General features: G+C 41.2%; 1 protein-coding gene across 1 annotated transcript; it reads right to left on the bottom strand.

Annotated features, from left to right (window-relative positions):
* Positions 1 to 946: 946 nt before the first annotated feature.
* On the bottom strand, positions 947 to 25741 carry LSS (lanosterol synthase). The gene is made up of 22 exons (XM_075180454.1): positions 25662 to 25741; positions 24854 to 25013; positions 23668 to 23806; positions 23469 to 23577; positions 22394 to 22515; positions 21756 to 21852; positions 21515 to 21650; positions 21334 to 21442; positions 20045 to 20163; positions 19862 to 19959; positions 19481 to 19508; positions 18276 to 18332; positions 18043 to 18114; positions 16298 to 16348; positions 15668 to 15817; positions 15493 to 15589; positions 15273 to 15378; positions 10091 to 10156; positions 9913 to 9993; positions 9098 to 9262; positions 3197 to 3275; positions 947 to 1465 (listed from the first exon to the last, which is right to left on the bottom strand). Exons 1-22 carry the CDS (start codon positions 25673 to 25675, stop codon positions 1319 to 1321), a joined length of 2202 nt encoding a protein of 733 aa, XP_075036555.1. The 5' UTR covers positions 25676 to 25741; the 3' UTR covers positions 947 to 1318.

Below are 25741 nucleotides of genomic sequence, written 5' to 3'. Positions count from 1 at the left end.
TACAATTACCACTTTCCTTTTAGTTTCTAACCTCACTTGGTGCTTCTAATCCACTCTAATACCCCATTCATACTGCACCAAAATCCCGGGTTTTTCCTGGGTCGAGCTCAAACGACCCGGATCTTGGTGCAGTATGAATGGTACAAGTGAAAAATCCCGGGGCTATTCCCGGGTCGGACCCGGGTTGCCTGCACTATGAATGGTGCAACCCGGGTTTTTGCATAGTTGCATAGGGGAGAGAGGGAGAGAGAGAGAGAGAGATTTTTTATTCTTCCATATTCCAGCTTTCAGCCAATGAAAAGTGCTCTGGTGATCACTCCCACAAATTGCCAGGCCAGGCTTGTGCAGTATGAATGGGGTCAACCCAGGAAATTCCCGGGTCCAAGGTGCAGTATGAATGGTGTTTCTGAGCTGGGACGCTCCGAGCCCCTGCAAAAACCCGGCTTCAAAAACCCGGGATATTGCAGGGGCGGCAGTATGAAAGTGGTATTAGCAAGGAACATCTCTGATTTACCCAACTCTGCCCATCAGACAGTGCAAAGTTTTGCATGCCTGTCGACTCATTAAATATTTTAGGGCTAGATTTCCTAATACGCCTAATGCAAGGGTGTAGAGGCTTTAAGTTTGATATTCTGAGTTTTAAAGGGCCAAGTTGCAAATAGGTGGAGAATTTAAAATATGTTCAGCATTATAGGGTTATGTAGTCTGGTTAACCAAGTCTGATATAAAATCTGCTATTTGTTTATTGCATAAAGCTTCAGTTCTTTAGAATTGCAATTTGGCAATTAATATTTGGTTAATAATTGTCTGTTATGGTTTTATTTGAAGTCATTTCCTATTCAATGGTTACGTTCTGCTGATATGAAACAATGAGACAATACTTTTCTGAACTACACCTATATAAACTGACTTTATCCAGTACATTAACAAAAACATACAGGAGAGCTACTGTAAAATCTTTATTTCAGAGATAAAAAATCGGTAGTGTCATTGCTATTCCTGTCTAAGCACTATTCCATACAACTATTAAATTACATAATCTACATTAGTCAGGGCTCAAGTCTAGTTTATTTGAAAATGAATCCCAGATGCCTGAATTTAATCAGAGCCATGTACATTTTTCTGAAAATGTCCAAAATTAAAATAATATTCTTAGTACTTTATCATTAAATATTGCACATGTTGACAGTGAAGTAAGCACTAAAAATGGGCTTGTCGGTAGGAAAATTAGTATTTGACAATTCAAATTGTAAATGATAACGTAAATTGCAGAGGTTAGGAGGTAGACAATTTGTATTCTTCAGATATTCGTTGAAGCTTATCCATGTCTTGACTTGTGAACTCCGGCCAAAAGGCTGTCTGGGTGAAGACGAGAAAATCGCCCCAGTGTCCATATAGGGAAGACGTTTCGATATGCGGTGTAGCTGATCGCGCAGCTCTTGTTAAACACACCCGATATATTCTCCTGGAGAGTACAAATGAGATGAGATTATAATAAACAAACTGCCTGTTTAAATCATATTGCTAGTGTCCTTTTTAAAAAATTCAAGGAGAATCAGTAGGGTATAATAAGTAATTAGAAAGGGGTCCTGGTCATTCCATGATATCAGAAATTTACATTTGATTATCTATATGGTTGTGTGGTGTACAGGCATTAAACGTTGTGGGAGTCTAGATGTACATTAAAGTATATATAAGAAGCAGGTAAAAGTAAGAGGTGTACAGGTGTACATTACAGCACATGTGAGAAGCAGGTATAAATTGGGAGGTATACATTATAGTATACGGCATGTGGAAAGTACATAGAAATTGGGGGTTTATAGACATACCCTATAGTATATGTGAGAAGTGGGTGTAAACTGGAGGCGTATAGGTGTGCTTAACATTATATGTGAGCAGTTTGCATTGTTTTATACATTACAGTATATGTGGAAAGTAGTAATAAATCAGGGGCATGCAGGTAAACATCTACTATATACATGCCTAGTGGCGTGTGTGAAAAAAAAAAAAAAAAAGCTGCAGCGCCACCTGCTGGGCAGAGTTATACACTGACCTATATATTTCTTGAAGGAGAAGTGACAGTTGGGAGTGGTTGGTGGTTGCCGGGGGTGACAGTGGGGAGTTTTTAACACCTTAAGTAGCTTGATGAAGGATGTGGCGATGAAGATGAAGGATGAGGTGATGGAGAAAAATGATGAGGTGGTGACATGTGGACAAAACCACGTTAAAAAAGGGTGCTTGCGTCGGGAAGTAACGCTCTTCCCCTGAGGAGGCCTGGGCTAGGCCCAAATGCATGACAAGAACCTTTTTAAGACCTTAAGTAGCTTGATTTGACTAGAATGCATGAGTATCATGCACGGGTTAACTTGTTATAGTATATTTGTGTTGTTTATTGCAATGACACGAAGTATGGAAGCACTGCAGTCATGGCTTCTATTTGTTATGAACAATTTATAGTTCAAAAGTAAATTAGTTGGTTCATTGGCTGCTGACAAAAATGTACCTTAATGTATCTGTTTGTTTGTGTAGTACATATACAATAGGCTTGGGCAAGTTGTATTTTTCAGTCTACTGTTGAACTACAAGTCGCAATATACCCTATCAGGCAGAGGTATGCTGATGCTTGTAATTTCATAACTGATGAGCCATGTTGCCTCTCTCGGATGTGTAATATGCTAGTGTGCAGAATGTGTGTATAGAGTTAGCTAGGAGTATGCGTATGGTGAACATAAATAGGTTTAAAAACAATCATGGTATTTGGTATTATTATTAACAGCTTTTTTTATGGCACCAACATATTATGGAGTGTATTGTGGGCAGCACTGTGGCTTAGTGGTTAGCACTTCTGCCTGACAGCACTGGGGTCTTATCTGTGCGGACCATGGTCTTATCTGTGCGGAGTTTGTATGTTCTCCCTTTGTTTGCGTGGGTTTCCTCCCCCACTCTAAAAACATACTAGTAGGTTAATTGGCTGCTATCAAAAAATTGACCCTAGTCTATATCTGTCTATGTGTGTGATTGTTAGGGACATCAGTCCCTGCCCCAATGGGACAGATGTGAGTGGGTTCTCTGTACAGCGCTGCAGAATTAGTGGCGCTATATAAATAGCTGCTGCTGATGCTTTACAAAGAATATGAGTGTTCTGAATAAGTACAATCATGTTTTATGTGTATATGGTAGAGATTGTATGTGGTACCTGAGGCCAGTCTCCATTGCCAAGTTGCTTCTCCAGTAACAGCTTGATGCCTTTCTCCAAAACGGCAAGATCTGGAAACCTGCGTAACATTACAGAAGTAGTGACCATGATTAAGTATTAGAAAAGGCATTAGATGCACATAGCAAAACCTTAAAACAGATCATAAAAGGGATGATTCTGAAAAGAGGATTTTTATACTTACGATAAATCCATTTCTCTGATTTCATCTGGGGGACACTGCTACCATAGGTTGTATGAGGGGATTTTAGAGTTGGCACTGAACTAGTTAACTTGATAAATGTATCAATGCTGACAGACCCCTCCCCTCTGCAACCCCCTGTAGCTCTCCAGTTTAATTATAAAGCCCCAAGGAAGATAGGCCAAACAACCAAAGAACATACAGCAGAAGGGCAGAAGGGAGGGAACGCAGTGTCCATCAGATGGAATCAGAGTAACGGATTTATCGTAAGTATAAAAATTCTCTTTTCTCTTTCATCCTGTCTGGGGGACACTGCTACCATGGGTATGTTCTAAAGCTGCCTCCCTAAGGGTGGGACCGTTCTGACAGCCAGGCATGTAGAGCACTATGGCCAAAATTGGCGTCCGTACACGCAAAGACATGGATATTGATAACATTTTGTGAAAATATGGACCAAGGACCAGGTGGCTGCTCTGCATAGCTGGTACGCTGAGACTCCATTTCTCACTGCCCAAGACACCCACACTGAGCGGGTGGAATGGGCAGTAAGTCAACCTAGCACAGGTAGGTTAGCACTGACATAAGCCTGCTTAATGGTTGCAGTAATCCATCTAGCAATGGACTGTTCTGAGGCTGGCCATCCTCGTCTATTGAAATAGAAAAGGATAAATAAAGAATCTGTTCGCTGAATGTTGGGAGATCCTCCTCACATAAATTCGGAGAGCTCTGACCACATCCAAGCATTCCTTCGAATTTTGCCCGGAGGACGATGCCCCTGCCTTGAACACTGGTACCACAATTTCTTGGTTCATATGAAAAGCTGAAATCACCTTTGGTACAAATGAAAAGATTGTACAAAGGACTGCTCTGTCCTCGTGAAAAACCAAAATATGGCTCACGGCAAGAAAGGGCTCGTAACTCTGACACTCTGCGAACCGATGCAATTGCCAGAAGGGAACGCTACTTTCCACGTTAAGAACCTTAATTCTGCCGAATGTAATCGTTCATGGGCGGGACATATGGAGGCTGGATATGGAGAACTCCCTGCAGAAACGTCCTAATATCCGGCATGTCCACCAAGAGAAGGTGAAAAAATACCGAAAGGGCCGAGATTTGTACTTTTAAAGAGCCCAGACGGAGACCTGCATCCAGGAATGCCAGGAAACGAGCTGGCCGAAAAGACGATCTATGGCAGGGTCGATTTTCACACCATCTGATGTAAGTGCGTCAGATGCGGTGGTAGATACGAGCCGAAACTGGCTTACGTGCTCGCAAGAGCATGCTCACAGCTCTGGTAAAGAATCCTCTAGACCACCAAAGGCTGGCTTCAACAGCCATGCTGATAAAGTCAGCCGAGACAAGTCCTGATGTCGGAATGGGCCTTGGAGAAGGAGGTCATCTCGCAGTGGTAGATAAACCCCTTGACCTACTGCCATCAAGATAATATCTGCATACCATACTCGACGCGGCCAGGCGGGAGCCACCAGTATCACTGGGAGTCAGCCCTGCCTTACCCGTCTGAGAACGTGGTGAATCATGGGTATTGGGGGGGAACAGATACCCCAAACCCGGCATCACCGCTTGACGGCTTAATTAATCTACCTCCCAGTTCTGGATGCCTGGGATGAACACTGCTGAGATTGAGGGAACATTCTGTTTTGCCTAGGCCAAGATCTGCGCTGCCGCTGACATTGCAAGTGAACTTCTGGTCCCGCCCTGTCTGTTGACCTAAGGCACTGCCATGGCATTGTTGGATTGCAACCTGACCGGGAATCCCTGAAGCATGGTCTGGGCACCCCGAAGGGCCATTAGCATGGCCTTCAATTCCAGAATGTTGATAGACAGGGAAGACTCCTGAGTCGACCAAAGGCCTTGAAGTCGTAAGTGAAGGGCCACAGCTACCCACCCCTTCAAGCTGGTGTCTGTGGTCACTATGATCCAGGACCACGGGGCAAAGAACCTGCCCACTGCCCGATGATTCTGGACCAACCACCAATAAGGAGACACCCTCGCTTTGGAAGACAAGCAGATCCGCTGGAGTTTCAACTGCAGAGGGGAACCTGACACTTTGTTAAGAGGTCCCACTGGAAGCAGTCGGGAATGGAATCGTCGGTAAGGAATTGTCTCGAAGGTCGACTCCATCTTCCCTAATAGACGCATGCATAAGTGGAAGGATGGACTGGGACTGGCCAGGACCTGTGTAGTGACGCCCTGTAATGATCTGGCCTTGTCCTCCGGGAGAAACATTTTTTGTTCTCTGGTGTCCATGATGAGCCCCAGAAAGGTCATCCGCTGGCATGTGATCAATTGTGATTTGTGCAGGTTTATTATCATGATCTTGATGGTAAGAGTCAGGTGCTGTTGTAACAGATTCGCTGATGTGGCCTTGATGTGGAGGTCGTCCAAATATGGTATTATTTTTACCCCTTTGGAACGAAGACATGCCGCCATTACGACATGATTTTAGTGAACACTCGGGGGCTGGGGAAAGGCTAAAAAGTGAGTGTCCAGAATTGGTAGTGAGCCAATCCCACCGTAAAGCAGAGATGTCCCTCCCAAATGGGGATGTGAAGATAAGCGTCTTTGATATCTATTGACGCTGAAAATTTGTCTGCCTCCATTAGAATCTCCTTAGAATAGAAAACTTCTGGTCCGGCTGCTTCTGCGATGTCTGTTAATTCCACTGACGGTGGAAAACGGATAGCGCGTCTCATTTTTTTTTAAAAGACCCTGATCCGAATATTTGGGTTCATCCAAATCCATAAGGTCCAGGGCTTGTCTCACTGCCAAAACCAGGTCGTCAATGCACTGATATATAGGGGATTGTTCCAGGTCTGTGACCTGCACAGAATCGGAGTCGAGAATAGGCTCACCCTCCTCTTCTGATGATCTCTCGGAATCAGAGGGGGATAGGAGAGGATTTGCAGAAAGAAGCCGCTTATTTCTACAAAGTATAGGTCTTTGAGTCTAGAAAACTGTTTAATCTATCTAGGCCTCTGACCAAAGATGAGGACCAGGCCGATTCTCCAGAGGAAGGACCTGGGTTAGCAAGAGAGGATGATGGACCCGCCAATGCCACTTCAGCTGTCTCGGCGGTCACTGGTATCCCTACTGTCACAGGGAGGGCAGTTTCTATTGAGGCGGAGGGGAGAACTGCGGAAACCGCTGGTAGCCCTGTAGGCTTAGTAAGCATAGGACCAGTATAGGACCAGTATAGTAACCGACTGAACCAGAGAAGATGCCCATGCTGGTCCGGGCCTGCGTAGTGTGTGCCCCCGCTTCACAGTTAGTACAAAGCGCCCCTGGGTCCTTTTGTCCAATTGGCAACTTAACATTACACTTTGAGCAAGTGAAATATTTTTCCCTTATCAGACATATTTTGAATGGGAAAACACACTAAAGCAATAGAATTACCGTCACATAGGTTTGACATAATTACAAGTATACTAACTAATCTATGACAGTCAAAAATTGTATCTTGCAACAAGCTATATGTGAAAAGAGAGAGGTTGTGTAATTAGGATATAATATATTATGCTACTTGCAACACATTAACTAATATACTCCTATTTTCATTACTGAGTATTAAAGTATATAATGTTTGGTACTTAGCCTTCCAGCTAAGACAGATATGCAGGAGAGAAGTAAGTCATCAGTGTCACTGATATCAGGCTGAGGAGAGTCTGCTGTCTTCCTGGGCAATCTCTTAGCGCACTTATAGGAGAGTCCAAAAATCCAAGCAGAGGTGGGGGAACTCTATATGCATTAGCTCCGCCCCAGAGCTTTCCTGTCCGTTTGTGGCATCAATGGTTGTTTTTTCCTATTTTAGACAGCCCACAGTCATTTTCTATCCTCCCATTTTTATCCTGATGAATTTGTGCAGCTTAAACTAGATTCCCCCTCCTTTCTCTGAGGGAGGAACTTGGTATAGTCCAGCAAGATGGCGGCCGCCATCACTCCGATTACCTGCGCTCTATGCCTCTCAAGGCAGCGCTGGTATGTCGGGAAGCTGTCAGTGTGACAGCGGTTTCAGTAAGCCACCTGTCCGCACTGAAACACTGCAGGTGCTGTCAGTGAGAGCCCTCTGGCTCTCACAGAAGACAGTTGTAGTGCAGCTACATTAATAGGAGTGTGCTCTTCTCAAGAGAACACTCATCAAATAAAGATAGAAAAAAAGTAAAACATCTATTTCTAAAAAGAATAAAATAAAGTTAAAGCTATGCTAGTAAAAAAGTAAACCCAACTCCCTTGGGTACGTAAACTAAACTAGGGAGGTACAGGGGGTATCAGAGGAGTCTGTCAGCATTGATACATTTAACAAGTTAACTAGTTAAGTGCCAACTCCAAGCTCCCCTCATACAACCCATGGTACTAGTGTCCCCCAGATAGGATGAAAGAGAAAAGTGAAGATGAACAAAAGCAAAACAGAAAAAACTATATTGGTTTATAGGTTAATTATTGATATTCTGTGGATGGTATGGAGTCTTTGTTTTATTAAAACATAAAAATATGAGCTCATGAATTACAAGAGAATGAAAGTAGAGAGAATCCTAAAACAAAACAAATAAAACAAGTTTGTAAGGGCTCATTCAAACAAGCATTTTGTCAGAATTTGACATGCAGACAGAGCAAGATATGAGCAATCCTCTCTGGAAATCATGCAAGTTTCGGAATCATTGCCCAGTGCCTGCCCCTTTCTGCTGTTTACCAGAGTGTATCTGTAAATGTGGAGTCAGACGAAAAAGCACATGACTTTCCCAAGTTTGACTGACCCGAAATGCCTGCACAGTTCTCAAAGTGGTTTGTTCAAAAAACAAACAAGTACATACAAGGTTGATAAAGGAGGTGATGATGTGAGACAGCGAGTAGAGAGGGTCCTGTTTGTGTGAGCTTACAGTCTAGAATTTACGGTCAATATTTGGTAAAGACATGAATTAAAGGCATTGCTAAGTTCTCAAAAGACTGCACAAACAAGCTCACCACAATTAGAATCACTTGGACTATGTACAAGGAATAAAGTTAAAAATGATAATAAAACAAGTACATTTATGATTATTGTAGCTATACTATTGTTGAAGTCACACAACAATGTAAAACATTGAAAATAATTTGAAATATAAAGTATATGCGTTTTAATAAAACAATGGGGAACAGTGCTACACTGGAGTCAGCAATATGGTGCTCTGAACCAGTATTTTTTTAATTCACAATGAACTAAAGGTATAACTAAGACACATTCAGACAGTTGAATGGATAGGCTACATTCTTAGTTGAGCCCACAGAATAGCTGTCCATACTGTGTGTAGACTTTATGTACCAGCATCTCACTGTCCTTGTTAATTCTGGCTTTCAGATACATTTACGTTTCATACCTCTGCTCTGGAAACTGTACTGTGTGTCCACAGTCCCCAGATGTGCTGTTTTCAGAACTCAGTAGTCAGTGGTAAGCTAGCCAGCAGGGTCAGTTACTACAGCTGCTGCTGGCTTGTGCGTATATAAAATCAAATTGATAGGAATGTCAGCTAGGCTGACGGAACTGCAGGGGGCTTTCCTATTTGTCCTTGGTTAGGTGTCTACCAATATGCATCATCAAAAAAGATTATGTATGAATTATATTTGTAAAATATATAGTCCTAATATCCTAACCTATTGACAACTGTGCACATTTCACTCTGTAAACATCAGCAAACAAATAAACCTACCTCACAGCCATCAGGCCCAGCAGTGCCCAACATGTGTTGTGTATTTGAGAGTTTGCACTTTGAACGTATCTTCTTTCTTCGCATGACTCAAAATCCTCACCCCAACCTCCATCTTCCATTTGGCGTGAAAGTAGAAAATCACAGGCACGGGTGACCACTTTGCACCTAGATAGGTATGAGGAGAGAGGTTTATTTGAAATGACAGCCCAACAGGCTACATGGTGAATACAAAAATCACATATCTCTTCTGCCGCAGAGCCAACTTGAGACATGGCTGAATATGTGGTACCAGACATATATTTTTAATACTAACCTTAGCTGTAGTACAACAGTGAAATAGCATTCTATTAGCTTCCTAACTTGATCAAATTCAGTAACTTGAACTTGCCTCTCCACTAGGGACATCAGGACAGCCTGATACGTTCCAATATAGTTTTAGGCATTGGAAAATATATGTGACTTTATTCATCAGATGTAATCTTGCAAATCATAATAATTACGTGCCATCATAAAGCATTGTTACATTAAACTAAAGATCTGCCATATCTTAAACCAGAAGGGAACTGACATCATAGAGGACCTTTCCACTAGGTATTAGACTGATAACATAATGTTATTTCATTTCACATAAACACTTGTGCATGTTCATCCCACTTCCTCAGTGTAATGCTAACATTATGTTTTACTCTAAGAAAGGTCCACAGCTTCTCTCAATGCCAAGAACACCATATCCCAACGTCTGAGAATCTCTCCTGCATTCTCCATGTCCCAAGTGCATCTCAATGGCTAATGAGCTACTTCCAAAATGTACTTACCCATCAGTATATTTATGTCCCATGCAAGCAAAGGCTTCCAGTCCAAACCAAGTGCCATATGTAAAGCACACACCCCAGGACCTGCACAACAAATACAAGAGTACAAGATAGAAAATCCATTTATAAACTGTGGCGTTGTAAAGGCAGAGATATGATGTAATGCTTTGTTAAAACTCACCCTTCCCAAGAGCCATCCTTTCTCTGTAATGTGCTACAGTATTCCAGGCCATGATGGAGAGTATCACTAAAGGTGCCAAAATAATCAGTTTTATTTACCAAATAATTCACTATGACACTTATAGATATTTTTAATACTGTTTGAGTGTAATATGCCATTAAAAGAAATATTAAAAAAAGAAAGGATTTTAGATTTACAAATATTTGCAGCCATGACATCGCTGCAGATTTAGCATTCATTAAAGAAACAAAAAAAAAAAAGAACATTCTACAGACTTGGAATTTTCTTCTCTCACAGATAACTCGACCCACCAAAAACCAAGTAGAACAAAGGCATCCCCCAAAATGTAACATAAATAGCCCCTCCTCCATGTAGCAGACCCACAATACATGGCTCTAATAGGGTGGTTGTGTTGCCACACAGGTCTAACAAGTAATTAACAAGTCTGCACAAAGCTCACTTTTGCCCTCACATCCATTCAGTAGCATAGCGGAGAGACTTAAGCTCAAGGATGGGTTGGCCTAAACCACCATTTGCAAAACTTTCCAGTAATAGGCAGAGTCCATAATATCTAAATGATAGTGCTTGATGAAAATGTCAGGTGAACTAAAAGTTGCTGTTCTACAAATCCCTACCGTGGATGTGGACACAGTTCTCACTGAATGCTCCCTTAGTTCAGGAATCTTAGAGAAGAGACACGCTGAAGTTATGGTTTGTTTCAACCATCTGGCTATTGTTGTTTTGGAGGCTGGATATACTTTATTCTGATCTGAGAAAACAGATATTTAGATTTCCAAATGTAACTTGATCTTCCAATGCAGAGAAGTATGCACGTCTTAAAATCTGATGTACAAAGTCACTGTTCTTTATTGTCTTTAGAAGATTGGCATAGTGTGGGAAAAAAGGCCACCTCCTGGGGCTTTGATAAACTTTCAAACTTTCAGACTGTCCCCCAAGGATGGCCCAAGAAATAAAATAATGTGGCCTTACCGTGAATAGTGCTAGGCCTGAGGCCCTTTGGAAAACCTTCTTGTAAAAAGCCAAAAATTATAGGTTGTAGACAAGAGGGAAAACGGTTATTTCTTACACAACACAGGAAAGATTTCCACACTTTTTTCTCTAATCCCTAGCAGGGTTTTCACAAACTGTTTGGAAGTTTAGAGGTTTCCCTTCAGACTCCAGGCTGTTAATGCTAGAGTCATGTAATCAGAATAACACACACGTCCCTGTTTCTTACGATCCAGCCAGAACAGTGACAGAGAACAATACATTTCTGAACCATGACATTCTTGGCCAGAACAGAGCTAAGGTTACCGTAACTTCTTTGTACCATATTTGGAATTGGAGAAAAAGAGGATTTTTGTACTCACCATAAAATCCTTTTCTCTTAGTCCATTGGGGGTCACTGCGTGACATTGGGTTCTAGTAGGTGGTCCTGGAGTCAGAGGCACTTTAAACATTAAACGTGTTAAGTGTAGCTCCACCCCTACTATGCCCCTCCCATATGAAGGACTCTTCAGTGTTTTTAAGAATAAAGCCCAAAAAGAGGGCCTAAATAGGTCAACCAGAACAAACAACAGGCAACCAGCAAACAAAACAGAGCAAGGGTGGGCGCGCAATGTCCCCCAATGGACTAAGAGAAAGGTTTATACGGTAAGAAAAGAGAAAGGGATTTAATGGTGAGTACAAAAATCTGTTACCCAAGGGTGAGATTGTTCTGAAGCGGCTGCACGCAAAACCTTACAGCCAAAGCTAGCATCCTGAGATGCAAAGCCCTACAATCTATAGGATTTCACAAAGTGTGGACAGACAACAACGTAGCAGCCCGGTACAACTGTTCAAGGAGGATAACCGCAGGTCTTTGTCAAGACCTCCCTGAACGTAGGAGAGCAACCTGGACAGGTTGAAGCGAGAAGTGTGAAAATGTAGACCTCGCAACAGAGAACATACGCCTTCCACACCCGATAGTAATTCCCAGCAGAAGATTTTGTGGCCTTAATCATGGTCTTCACAACCGAGGGAGAGAACTCTCGAGCCTGAATGATCAGGGTCTCAGTAGCCATGCCGTCAAAGCTCGCCAACCTAATGAGTGGCAGCGAAGAGGTCCTTGCACAAAAAGGTCGGGACAGAGAGGCAGCCAGAAGGGAGAACCTATCGCTATCCCTAGAAGGTCCGAGTAGCATGCCGACAGGGTCAGTTTGTAGCAACTATTATGGCTGCCACTCCTCTTCCCTCGTGAAAACCAATGGGGCGGTAGCTAGGTCAAAGGGTAATGCCCTTACCTGGTAATGGGTGTCGCGCACAGCAAAGCGGAGGAGGCACTGATGACCCTCTCATATGGGAATATGGAGATAGGCATCGTTTATGTCCAAGGAAGCAAGGAACTCCCCCAGTTCCATGCCCGAGATGACGGATCGCAGGGAATCCATTCTGAAGTCTAAACGGTTTTTAGGTTTAGGATTAACCTGAAGGAGCCATCCAGCTTCAGAACTAGAAAAGGTTGGAGTAAAACGCCAAACCCCATTCTAGTGAAGGAACTGGAATGATTACCCCTGAATCCAACAGTTTCTGGATTGCCTCCCGGAGTGCTCTGCAATGAAGAAAGCAGGCTGGAAGACCCGTGGTGAAGAATCGGTTATGTAGGAAATGGAGCAGATGGATAATATATCCCCGAGTGACAATCCCTCGAACCCAAGAATTGGGGGATGATTCCAGCCATTTCTCTTGAAAACGCATAAAATGGGCTCCCACCACATTCCCGTGACTGGGAGTCCCATCATGCTGAGACAGACTGTCGGCCTGGAGGTCCCTCATGTGGCAGGCCTGAGGTCCCGACGTAAGCCTCCCCTAGTGGAAACGGTGTCCTCTTACCGGAGCCCCCTGTGACCTACTGAAGGGGCAAAAGGTGCGAAATCTGAGATTTAGGTTTGGCTTGGGTGAATGACAAAAAGGGACTTTTACCCCCTGAGGCCTCTTAGATAAATTGGTCTAATTGGGATCCAAAGAAAATCACTCCAAGGATGCCTGAGCCATAAATTTAGACGGCTCTCTAATGTAATCTTCCAGTACAATTAATTCTGCCTGTGGGCTGTTGTCACGCAGACCCTTATCTAATGGTTCGGCCCTTGCCTGAATCGCCTTGCTCACCCAGGCTGTAGTCACTCTCTCTATTTATACACTTTCACATGTCTATTAGCAGGCTCACTCACAACACTCACATACTGTATTTACACAGGGAAGAGTATAGACAGAGCATTAAAAAACGGTCCTGTAAGGAGCTCATCAAGGGAGAGATGCATATAGACTGTGCCATGTAAAATGGCGTCTCCGCTGAGGAAGCGCGCCAAGAGGAATAGAGAAGGGTGAGAAGGGCTTACCTTCCTTTTCACATCATGGAGAAACAGGAAGTCTGTGGCCAGCAGACTCCGTTCCGTTTTCTGTGCCTCCTGAGTGAGGGCAGCCAGAGCTGTGCTCTCCAATTCAATGGAAATCTGCTGTGGCTGCCATTTGTCCCTCCTCTGTTGCTGGTCTTCTGCTCGTTGTCTAGGGGGGCGCGGCCGCATCTGTTATTAGGACTACTGTGGTCACAGCTGTCAGCGCTGACTGCCTGCACAGTACACGGACAGCCGGCTGTCGTCTCCTACACTGAGTGCAGAGAATGCTGCAAAGGAAATGCAGCAGTGCTGGAAATGAGGAAAGCCCGCAGACTACTCACTCTGGCTCACAGACCCGGAGTGGAGGAAGTCCGCATGCTATCCACTCCTGGGAAGGTGTCCCTGAGCCCAGCACAAAAAGTAAAAATAAATAAATAAAATTGAAAACTGAAACATGCCAAACTCCAATGGCACTTAAAATAAACTGAAGAGTCTTTCCTATGGGAGGGGCATAGTAGGGGTGGAGCTACACTTAACACGTTTAATGTTTACAATGCCACCTACTATACCCCAATGTCTCGCAGTGTCCCCCAATAGGGTGACAGAGAAATATATGCAAACAGAAACTGCCAGGATTTGAGTCATGGCCTTGACTGCTCAAAGAATGTCTTCAAAAGATAGAAAAAAGAAATCTCTGACTTTGGAAGCCATTAGCTCTATGACTGGCATACCCATGTTTGCTGTGATCATTTGGAACACTTCCACGCTTAGACACATTCCGCCTGCATGACATCCTTCTTGCCCAGGTAACCAGTGTATTTCAAACCCCTCTGATGTGAATTGCTGAACCTTGAAAATTTAGTTCCGTCCAAGCACATATTATGGCTTTAAGATTTATTAGTAGTGTGGATCTTTTACATGTTCATTGTTTAAATATGATGTGTTTCACTGTCTTCTTAAACTCGTAGTAGCTGGTCCCAGTTTTTTTTTCCCTCAAGACTTTTCAAGCTTTCCAGACTGCTTTTATTTAAACAAACTCTTCCCAATTGTATTCCAAATAAAGGAGGCACTTATGGAAGATGAGAGGTGAAATGTCTAATTCGGATGCTCCAGACTTTTGTTCCAGGATCAGAAAATGTCAATCTGCGGATATGCATGTGGTTTCTCGCCCTACAGAACCAACCTTAGTGCTGAGAGTTATGAAGCTTCTTAACTGATGTTGCTGTTCTGAGATCCCCAAGGTCCTGTCATCAATTTGGCGTTTTAATGAGGAGGGAATGTGAATTTCTTACTACACCGTAGATGAGTGGAGTGAACTGCCAAAGGCGAGTGCAGCAAAAACACTGACAATTGTTTAGAGATGATGGGTGTCAGTGGTTCTGGACTTAGAAGTTTGGTGGTTCTGTGTTGATGACTTCAGTGATTCAATACTGTGGACAACAGTGGTCCTATACTGAGCAAATTCAGACTGCGGCTTGTGCCAGAAATGGGGGTAGCACCATTCTGCCCTTCTGTGTACATCTCATTTAGCCCTCAAAGGAAAATAATTTTCTTCTAAAAACCTTTGAATGTGGTCCCTGAAATATTATTTACTGTACATTATTAGCAGTAAAGACATAAATATTCCTATATAGTGTTTACCGGTATATGAAAATAACACATGGAAGCAAATAAAAGACATGATTCAGAGTTTTGGTAATGATTGTGCTCAGCTAGTGAAAGATTATGTATAAAATGTCCTTTTACAAACAGAAGGAATTGTCTACAAATTTCCTATACATGTGAGTGTCGGGTACATGACTAATCACCTGATTTCATGTGCTCGGTAGTCTGGATCCCATGCCTGGTAATGTTTTAAAGCTTGCATTACAGCAGATGTGCACTCGACGTATGTGTAGTCAATCATGATGTCCCCTGAAATAACAATATTTCTATACAATACAATTCTTTGCACACAGATCATTCTCAAATACAATGAGATCTTAGTAGATGTCATTCAGTGGAGCTACTAGGTTATCAGTTACTTACCAAACACCTCAGAGGGGTTGATCAGTTCCAGCAAGCGGCCACCACGTTTGGTTTCATATGTAGCAAATCCCCCATCAGAATTTCTCATACTGAGCAGCTATGAAAAATAATATCATGACATTATGGACAGAATTACATTAACACAAACACACATATATAGATGTGGTATACTTACCACGTCTACAGCGTCTCGTAATCTGTCCCTTGAAATAAGATCAGATAAAAAGGGACAGTTTTCCTGGAGCAACATAACAGACTTCAGTCCCTCAGCTGTACAGTCTGCCACAATCCAACCACAGTCACGCGTGCTGAACGGGAATCCTCCCTGTAACACAGGCAACCGTGCGAGAGACAATCACTGCTATGCCCATGATATGAAATAGCAAGGTGTGCACATTGCCTGGCCTGGACATTACACAGAAATAACATAAGATTCAAGATTGCAGAATAAAAGAATAATCATCAAGCTGATACATTGTATGACATCTACATTTCAAATATAACATTTCTGGAAGCAAGAAACAGGTCTTGGGAAGAATTAACCACATAGCTGACATTTAATTAACAATTGAAATAATGCAGCCCCAGTGTCCCCTATCTTTCCCATTACTAATTAGTGGGAGGACTAAATATGATTGTACGCCATGGCTTGAATGTACTATGAACGACCTGTAAAGTAGATCAAATTGCCTACGTTTACCTAAAAACATGAACCATACCATGTAAGTCAACCTCATTATAAATGGCCCCCTTAGAATGTCAGACATCTATGACTATGACATTTGATTGAGGAAATAGACATCACCTTGTTCATTTGCCTGTAGTACTTCTTGTACTCTGGAGGGTTATCCGGTATCTATAACACAAACAGTACAATCATGCATCTTTCAAACATAGTTCATCGTATTCACAGCTTTACATATCACTATTATAGCTGTCTGTTGCTATAATCGCTCAATTAACATTTTTTGCTCACCTAAAATTCCTTTTTTCTGAACTTTTATTTTTCTCTTTCTTTACAACACATTCTTACAGACATATTGTTGTATTTTATATTATTTCCATAGTTTCCCTTAATTATTTTATTAACTTATTTCTGACTCGGTTGATCCTTTTTTTCTATGTTCCAAAATTTGAAGCTGTGTTTTGTGCAATTTAAGTAGACAATCCAAAAAAAGACTGTTTGAAACAGGTCAATAGAATTAAAACCCCTAAAAGATCTCAAGCTAGGTACACACTACACAGTTTTCATCCAATAATCGGCTAAATCAGCCGACATACGACCGCTCATTAAAAAGTCGGGTCAGTGTGTGCAGTGACACGATGGTCGAAAGTCTGCCCAAATGGACGATTGTCGCCTCATTTGGTTGGTCGTATCATTTAATATTTTCGTTCCAATCTCGTTTCCGCTGTGTAGTGTGTATAAACTTCCGACCGATCCACAACAGTGAGTACGAAATTACAGTCATTGCTCACAACAACATAGCTGTAAAAAGTCGTTAAAGGGACGTCCCCTCTTCCCTTTATCGTCCTAAACAAGGCTAGTGTGTATGCAGTCCATGGACCGAGCGATCGGAACATCGATCACATGTAAAATCGCTCGGCATAAAAAGTTGGTGGAAAATTCTGTAGTGTGTACCTAGCTTAAGTACTTACGCATAAATAAATGACACTTATTTTACACACATGATGCACACAGCTTTGTTAATGCATTTAGCACTATTAATGAGAGTGAAATCTTACTCATTACTACTACAACCTTTCACCTGCTAGTATTCATATACATAGGGGGGTATTCAATTGTTTGTTTTAACGCGCTAAACCCAAAAAAAAACGAGCGCTCTAAAAATATTACCGTTAATACGGTAATTACTCGCTAAATTTCATCTCGCAGCTCCCTGAGCAGCGAGCTGAAATTCAGCCGCTGGCAGCGAGTAAGTACCGTATTAACTGTTTACGCGCGCAAAATTACCGTATAATATGAAGTTTTTTTAGAGCGCTCGTTTTTTTGGGTTTTAGCGCGTTAAAACAAACAATTGAATACCCCCCATAGACTTTTAGGGGGGTATTCAATTGTTTGTTTTAACGCGCTAAACCCAAAAAAAACGAGCGCTCTAAAAATATTACCGTTAATACAGTAATTACTCGCTAAATTTCATCTCGCAGCTCCCTGAGCAGCGAGCTGAAATTCAGCCGCTGGCAGCGAGTAAGTACCGTATTAACTGTTTACGCGCGCAAAATTACCGTATAATATGAAGTTTTTTTAGAGCGCTCGTTTTTTTGGGTTTTAGCGCGTTAAAACAAACAATTGAATACCCCCCTTAATACCCAATAATTCTATTACACCTGAATACCACTGTTGTGTCTTTTGGTTCTTCTAGGATTGACCTATTATTACTACCATATTTTTTTTAATCTCTTTCAAACATCAATTGCTCACTAACACAGGTTTTACACATTTGCCAGTGTTTTATTCCATAATAATATTCCACTATGTACTTTCCGCCCATCCAATCTCATTCACACTCTATAGTGTTCACTGTACTGGACCTGTGAGATTCGTAGAAACTCGTGTGCTTTCTCCAAGCATTTTTGAAATTGTTTCTTTTTGTGAGCTCCAGCCTGCAAATAGAAGAAAGTACTTATAAATACAGAGTATATTGCATGTTATAGCAGAATAAATGTATGGGGCATTAAACAAATAGCATTGAATATTCTTTGTATGTTTTCTGTCATGTTGGCATAGTAAGACAATACTGCATGCAGCCGTTCACCTACTGTACCTCTAAAAATGCCTGTACTGCAAATGTTGTGTCCCAGAGCTGAGATCCATTTGTGCCCTGAAGACAAAGAGAAGATGACGTAGGTGGAGGGAGAAGGCAAATATAGAGGGATTATATTAAATGAACAAAGTGATCAATACCTTACTTTAAAATTCATGTTCTTTAACAATGTATCTCATTGCTACACTGGGTACCCATTCCAGATCATCTGAATTGGGGATTTATGCACTTATCATTAGCTCTTCTCAACGGCTGTAGGGTTGTACAGATGATGGGTTAGGTTTACCACTAGGAGGCAGGTCACTTAAAAAAACAAGAAGCAACTCTTCGTCCTCTCTATAACTACTCTGCTCCTTCCTCAGTTTATAATATGCACAGAAAGTCTGGGGGTAAGAAGAGACCACGTCTAAAGAAGCTTGACCTACAAAGTCTGAGGCATCTTGGCTATGCTCAGCCTAAAACAATAAATCAGCTCTAGGCACTTTGTTTTGGAGACCCTTAGCCAATTGTTCTGCCCAGGTTTGAATGGCCTTGTTGACCAAGACAGTGGACATATTGAGCCTGATTCATTAAGGAAAGTAAAGCGAAAGAAAAAAAGAGTAATCTTGAACCTTGGTAAAACCATGTTGCAAATGCGAGAGGTGCAAATGAGTTTATTATTTTACACATAAAGAAAATACTGGCTGTTTTTTCATGTAGGATGCAAATACTTATTTTTACACTGACATTAAAAGTTATTTTAAATCTGTCTTCCCATTTTAAATTTACCTCCCCCTCCAATGCAAAATGATTTTGCCAAAGTACAAAGTTACTCATTTTTTTTGCTTTACTTTCCTTAATGAATCAGACCCATTGTCTCTAAACAAACTTATGCGGAATGGGGAAGAAAGTCACACTCCACTAATAACCTTTCCACCCTGTGCATGCACTCCATTTACTACAACTCTCTGTATTCTATTCACCTCCTAGTAAACATAATGCACTGTGACACAGACTGTGTAGAAAACATGTAGTCTTTAGTTACCTTTACAAACCATACAAATCATGTTTTGTTAAGGCAACTATTCCACTGGAGGAAATAAATATAGCCTGTTTTACTTGAAATAAATTACAGCAGAGCAAAAAGATTATCCCAAATAAATATAACTTTAGAATTATTTATTCTATAACTCTGTTGTATTGAAGCTGAATAAAATAATAATTACCTGCATTTTCATCCCATCCAAACCTAACCTGGAATAAGAAAATACTGTAAGATACAAAATCATAGCGTACGGGGTAATATATAAAGAGAGAATTGATGGGTGAAATTCGCTGCAATTAACAAAATAATAGAAGGAAAAAAGCAGAGATGTGTTGCAGTTCGTAGCAGATATAGGAGACATTTATGAAAACCGATGCAAAGGAAAAAGGTGGCGTTGTCTATAGCAACCAATCAGAACTAGAAAAACGACTGAATGTTAACTAAAATAAGTCCAACATTTGACTGGTTGCTATCAGCAACAACATTCTTCTCTTCTGCACCATTTTAACTAATGTGCCCTGTTATCAGTGCATTTCTGCATTAGTTGGAGTAATCTTGTTACCAAAGATAATCAGGTATACGGTCCACATGCTGCCGGAACGAAGACGACTCTGGTCCATCTACATGCCAACGAACCAGCATATTGATCACCTTAGAGATCTGTAGAATAGAAGGGGCGGTCTTAAAACTACATATCCTAAAACAAGTGTACAAGTGTACCTCTGTGTACAAATTTCACACTTACCGGACCAATGCTGATACACTTTGTAAAACGGTCATCGGCTGTAACATGGTCATAAAGTTCATGTACTGCACGTCGGCGGAAGGCAGCAATGTGGTATGATTCATATATGTTCAACAGAACTGAAAACACAGTGAGGAAAGGCACATGAGGGCACAGAATTGTTAGATGAGAGTGTAGTTCAGTGATGGCTAACCTGTGACACTCCAGGTGTTGTGAAACTACAAGCCCCAGCATGCTTTGCCAGTTATCAGCTAGTTATCTACTGGCAAAGCATGCTGGGGCTTGTAGTTTCACAACACCTGGAGTGTCACAGGTTAGCCATCACTGGTGTAGTTACTCTACACAGATGAAACAACTGAAATGTAGTTAGGCTTCAATAATATTACTATCAACTGAGTAATGGTAGAGCTCAACCTCAAGATTAAGAGTGTATGGCTTGAAAAAATATTATCTAGCAGTGCAAGAAAACAAAACATGACTATAAATTGCACTCACCAGTACATTAGAAAACAGCACAATATTATTAGAAAATGTATTTATTGCAAAACACCTGTAGAGTGTTGGATCCATTATACATCAAAAAACAGTAACACTGACTATTTTCTGTAATCCAGAAAAATATGTAGAAAATTGGTTTACACAAAACAAAGTTCTATAGTTATGCATATTTTTACACTTCAACGTATACAAATGTGCCCACCCATTAGTCCGTGTACCATGTAAGAGATCACAGCTGTTAAAAAGGATTTCATTTTTAAAAAAAATTCTCCCAATATACTGCTTGTTTCACCCTCATTTATGTTATATATAACTCCTGAAAGTCGTTATTATAAGTGACAAAAACTTTCATTTCATTTTTACATTACTTTATGTGTGCATATTTATAAGCATTATGCATTATCTGTGCCTGCACGGCACAAGGGACTTAGCTGACATGATTGGTAATGCACTGATTTAAGCCACCTTCAAGATATTGCAAGTTTTAGATCCATTTTGCGAGGCTAAGATGCCCTGCATTGCCCAACAAAATAAAAAAAGCACATTGAAAAATGTGCTGCAAAACTAAATCTATTTTTCTGTAACGAACACTACCATCATCTCTTTATACCACTAACGGTCACATTATAATACACACAAATCTCTGGGCCTTCCTGGAGAATAAGTAATTTGACCACAAATACAATTTTATAATGTCCCAATGGCACTTGCTAGCCTCTTGCACTGCACTGCTGCTTTGTAACGACCCTCACTGTCTGGATAAGATACACAGTCCATACATAGGCTCTTACCATAAGCAGTATTTAGCAAAGTACTATGGGGTGTGTACAGGTCACTGGAGGCAACATTATTCCTCTGCGCAGGCCAATAAATTCTGCTATAATCTTCCACGTACAGCTCCTGCAAGAGAGATATCTGTAAATACCAACCTCTCACTGTAAAACAAAACATAGTTCATGTATTTTCCCTCACTTGTCTTAAGCTGCAGATCAAGTCATCTTCATGGGCACTCAGTCGTGTGGCATAACAATAGCTCATGGGCAAATACACCTGTCTGCAGTGACACCAAATGGTGCTAGGGTGAGCAGGAAACCACTGTGGAAGAAGCCTGAAGGTCGAAAATAGAAAATAAAAGCGTCACAGTAAGCAGAACATGGCAAAAATAAGAGATCAGATAATATTTGTTACAAGCAACTGAAAAGAGAGAACGCACCACATCTCTGGGAACAGCGTGTTCATCCCCTCCCAGCTGTACACGTTGAGCACAGCCAGCCAGAACTTCCCCCAAGAGGGAATACCAACCGCACCACCTGTGATACAAGTTTATTGAGATCAGTTAAGATGGAAAAGATGTTGGTGAAAAAGTAGGCAAGAAAATGAGAGAGAATATATCCAATTATAAAACATTCATTAGGAATTAAGAATCAATGTTAAATATTGCAAACAAAGTTGCCAGACTGCTCAAGGAAGTATACATTATTATTATTATTATTACCATTTATTTATATAGCGCCACTAATTCTGCAGCGCTGTACAGAGATCTCACTCACATCAATCCCTGCCCCATTGGGGCTTACAGTCTAAATTCCCTAATACACACACACACACACACAGACAGACAGACGGACACAGACAGACTAGGGTAAATTGTGTTAGCAGCCAATTAACCTACCAGTATGTTTTTGGAGTGTGGGAGGAAACCGGAGTACACGGAGGAAACCCACAGAAACACACAAAGTCCACACAGATAAGGCCATGGCCGGGAATTGAACTCATGACTCCAGTGCTGTGAGGCAGAAGTGCTAACCACTTAGCCACCGTACTGCCCCTATGTTGAAGTATGCTACTCACCCTTACTATGAAGATTGTTCCGAGCCCGGGTCAGGTCTGGGTCATCCTGTGACACTCCCAGGAGGCGCAAGGAGGTATAACTGAGAGCAGTGCCGAAAACAGTGCTTTTATCTTCAATATGCCTAAATTAAAGATAGAGAATTACTACACTATGACCATCCAAAGAATCATTAATGCTCGTTAAAAATAAGAGGGATTCTCATGGACTAAAGGTAATTGGTAAAAAGCTTAGGGAATGAACAATAAGTAGCAAACAGGGTCAAGCAGCTATCTAAATTACGTTGCGTCCTGTTTTAGGAGCGGGGCTCTAGCTCGAGATGCTCGGCCCTGTTGGGCCCTTGTTCTACAGCTATAGGAGATGATCTTTTATTAAATAACTCTTGATCAGCACCCATGACAAATACAGAATCTAAAATTCATCCATCCCACACAATAACGTTACTGCATTATACATCCTTTCATCTTGGCCTATAAAACTCTCAGCCTTGTTAATTTGCTTATCACAACAAAAGCATTAACCCCTGTTTTACTACATGTCTATGTTTCCATTATTAACTATTAAGTGGCTCAAAACAATTAAAGACAACATGTTATGTAGGGAATGCTCTCTCAAATCCCAGGGAATGCTTGAAAAGTTTCTGGGTAAATCAACTCACATTTCTTAATTCTATGGTCTATTATTTATGTCCATAACTTTTATGGTTTCCCATTAAACTGTCTGTTACATAATATGATGTGTCCGATTGGAATATTGAGTTTTGTTCCTATGGTATACCCTCTTTCTAGCACTAAGCTCTTCTAATCTGCCCTATTCAAATGTTCCCAGTTTTATGCATTTAATGATTTTTTTTTAATTTTAAACAAAAAACAGGTCATGGTCAATGAGCAGTAATATGGTAAATAGATCTCTAATCTTGCCAAAAACTGTGTATAAGAGCACTGAACATTACTCCACTGCATTATAAATTGGAAGTTATACTTGCAGTTCTATAAAGGTAATATGGGGTATGCATTTTTTATAGGTACACTGTGGGTTCTTGGAAACCTCATAACAATGAGTAGGTTATATACTTACAGGCCCCACCCCCCATCAGGAAGCTGAACAGAACGTAAGTAGCGCACCATCTCCTTTTTAGTGGTTTCAGGGAGAGAAGTCTGAGTTACATGGCATGCAATCAGGAGACCTGGGAATGTGTCAATGATTTACATTAAGTATTTGAAATGAGAATCAGCTTAAGAGCAGGTCATGCATGTATATAGCTGAAAATTCTTACCCGGCATTAAAAATAATGGTCCCCCGTAATCTCCAGCCCAATGTCCATCTTCAGCTTGTAAAGCGGAATAAAATGTCATTCCATTTTCAGCTCCATCTTGGGCTGTATGGGCCTTTGGTAAGTCCTTTAAAAACTCACACTATAAAGACAAGCACGAAGCAACATATTATTGATTCATGTAGATCAGTGGTGGGCAACTTAATGAATATTTAAGAACCCACCCAAGTGTCCCTTCATCCCATAAAGAGGACACATATTACTTTTAAGGAGCATCATCAGATCACATTAAAAGATCAGACTACCAGGATCACATTTCATTGAAGCCTAAACAGAAGACTTAACTACATCCGACTGGTCAAGTTGGCAAGATATTTCCATCCAATTGAAGAATAACCTGCAAAATAGACTATGTGCTCACTCAGTAAAAGCAGAATTACTAGGAAGAATACCAAAGAAGAGAAATTACTTTGGTCAAGAGAGCTGCATGTCACCCCTTTGAGGGCCACAAAGGATGTCTATTGGTCATCATTGATTTAAACAATTAGCTTTTTGGCCTATAATTCTTAAAAAGGAGGCATTAATAAAAAGTGTTCAATTGACAGCGGCTAAATCCCTTATCGCACTAAACTGGAAAAAAACGTCCCCTCCCTCTCTAACAGCCCTTAAAAAACAAATTAGGCATGTCGCAGCCATGGAACAGATTACCTATTACCTCCATAATAGAGGCCATGTTTTTAACCAGGTTTGGGCTCCTTGGCAGTTTGTGGAAAGCTCGCGTCCCCCTAACAATTAGCCCCGTGATAAGGACCCATGTGGGGTAAGTCCGGCTCCCTTATACGCTTTGCCCCCTTATCTTCTTGAGTCGTCTACACACTCTCCACCCCCTGAGCTCTTTCATATACCTGCTTTGTGGTCTCCCCCCCCCCCCTCCTCTCTGACTCCCTTCCCCCCACTCCCACATTTCACACTTTCACTACAGTTATATACAATTTGATACCGCATATAAAATTGTAAAAATGGTTGTCTCATTATAAGCTTCTATGTACATGTTGATTCAATTGTTCTGACTGTTTTTGTACGTCTGTTCAATAATAACAGTCTTATTCCCTGTATTTGCTTATATGACCAACCAAAATAAAGAATTTAAAAAAAAAAAAAAAAGTGTTCAATTTAATTTCTTAAGTACCGTATCCAGCCCTAGGGAATGTGCCTCCAGCACACTCTGGGTTCGCTCTTCTCCCTCCACATAATGCCAGGTTTGTCTACCTTCTGAGCAAGAGAGACGCCAGCGTGTGAGGTCTGTTGCTGGAGCAGTCGGGTAAGGGCCCCCCCTTCTGCGCAGGCACCTGGTAAAAAAAATATAACTTAAAACTCACACAGGAAAAAAAAAAATCAACCAGAATATGCCGTACAAGTAACATATGTATACATTTGTCTGATTACCTAGTAAAGAGATATGTTGTAAACATTGTTTTTGATCACAGCTAAATAATGGAAGGTGTGCTTATTCGGACAAAGATCTTGCGTTCTATGACTATTCACCTTATAGGAAACCATAAATTTGAGGATAGAAGGGTTAAAAATATAATATATTGGTGGCACAGGTAAGGAGAATCAAGTAGCTTTCAAAAAAATGTAAGTTATAGAAATAGGAATTGAGTCACAGGGACAGACTAATATCATACCGGCTCTTTGCGCCCCTAAACCCCTCTCTGAAGTAGTATACATGTACAACACAGCGCACTCTGTACTACCAATCGTTTCTCGTATGCTAACATCTGAAATTGCCTTTGCTGTACTAATAAACAAAACAAAACGCAGATGACTACAAGATTTCCATGCAAGTCATCAAATTATAATATTTGATGTTATACGATTACAGGATGGAGCTTTGTATTTACTTAATTCTAATGTTTCAGTCTGGATGCGCACTGCAATAACAGAAAACATTATCCGTACAGGTAGATATATAAGCACAACGATTGAATACTTACATCCCCTCACTCATATCTGTTCTCTGTCCCCTGTCACTGTCTACCGCTCTGTCCCTTAACTTTAAAGGTATTGCCTCCAG

Source organism: Mixophyes fleayi, chromosome 7 (genome assembly GCF_038048845.1).
Source record: "Mixophyes fleayi isolate aMixFle1 chromosome 7, aMixFle1.hap1, whole genome shotgun sequence".
In the NCBI taxonomy this organism is placed as follows: domain Eukaryota; kingdom Metazoa; phylum Chordata; class Amphibia; order Anura; family Limnodynastidae; genus Mixophyes; species Mixophyes fleayi.
The sequence above is the reverse complement of the archived record's forward strand: the minus strand, read 5'-3'. Positions and strand labels throughout refer to the sequence as shown.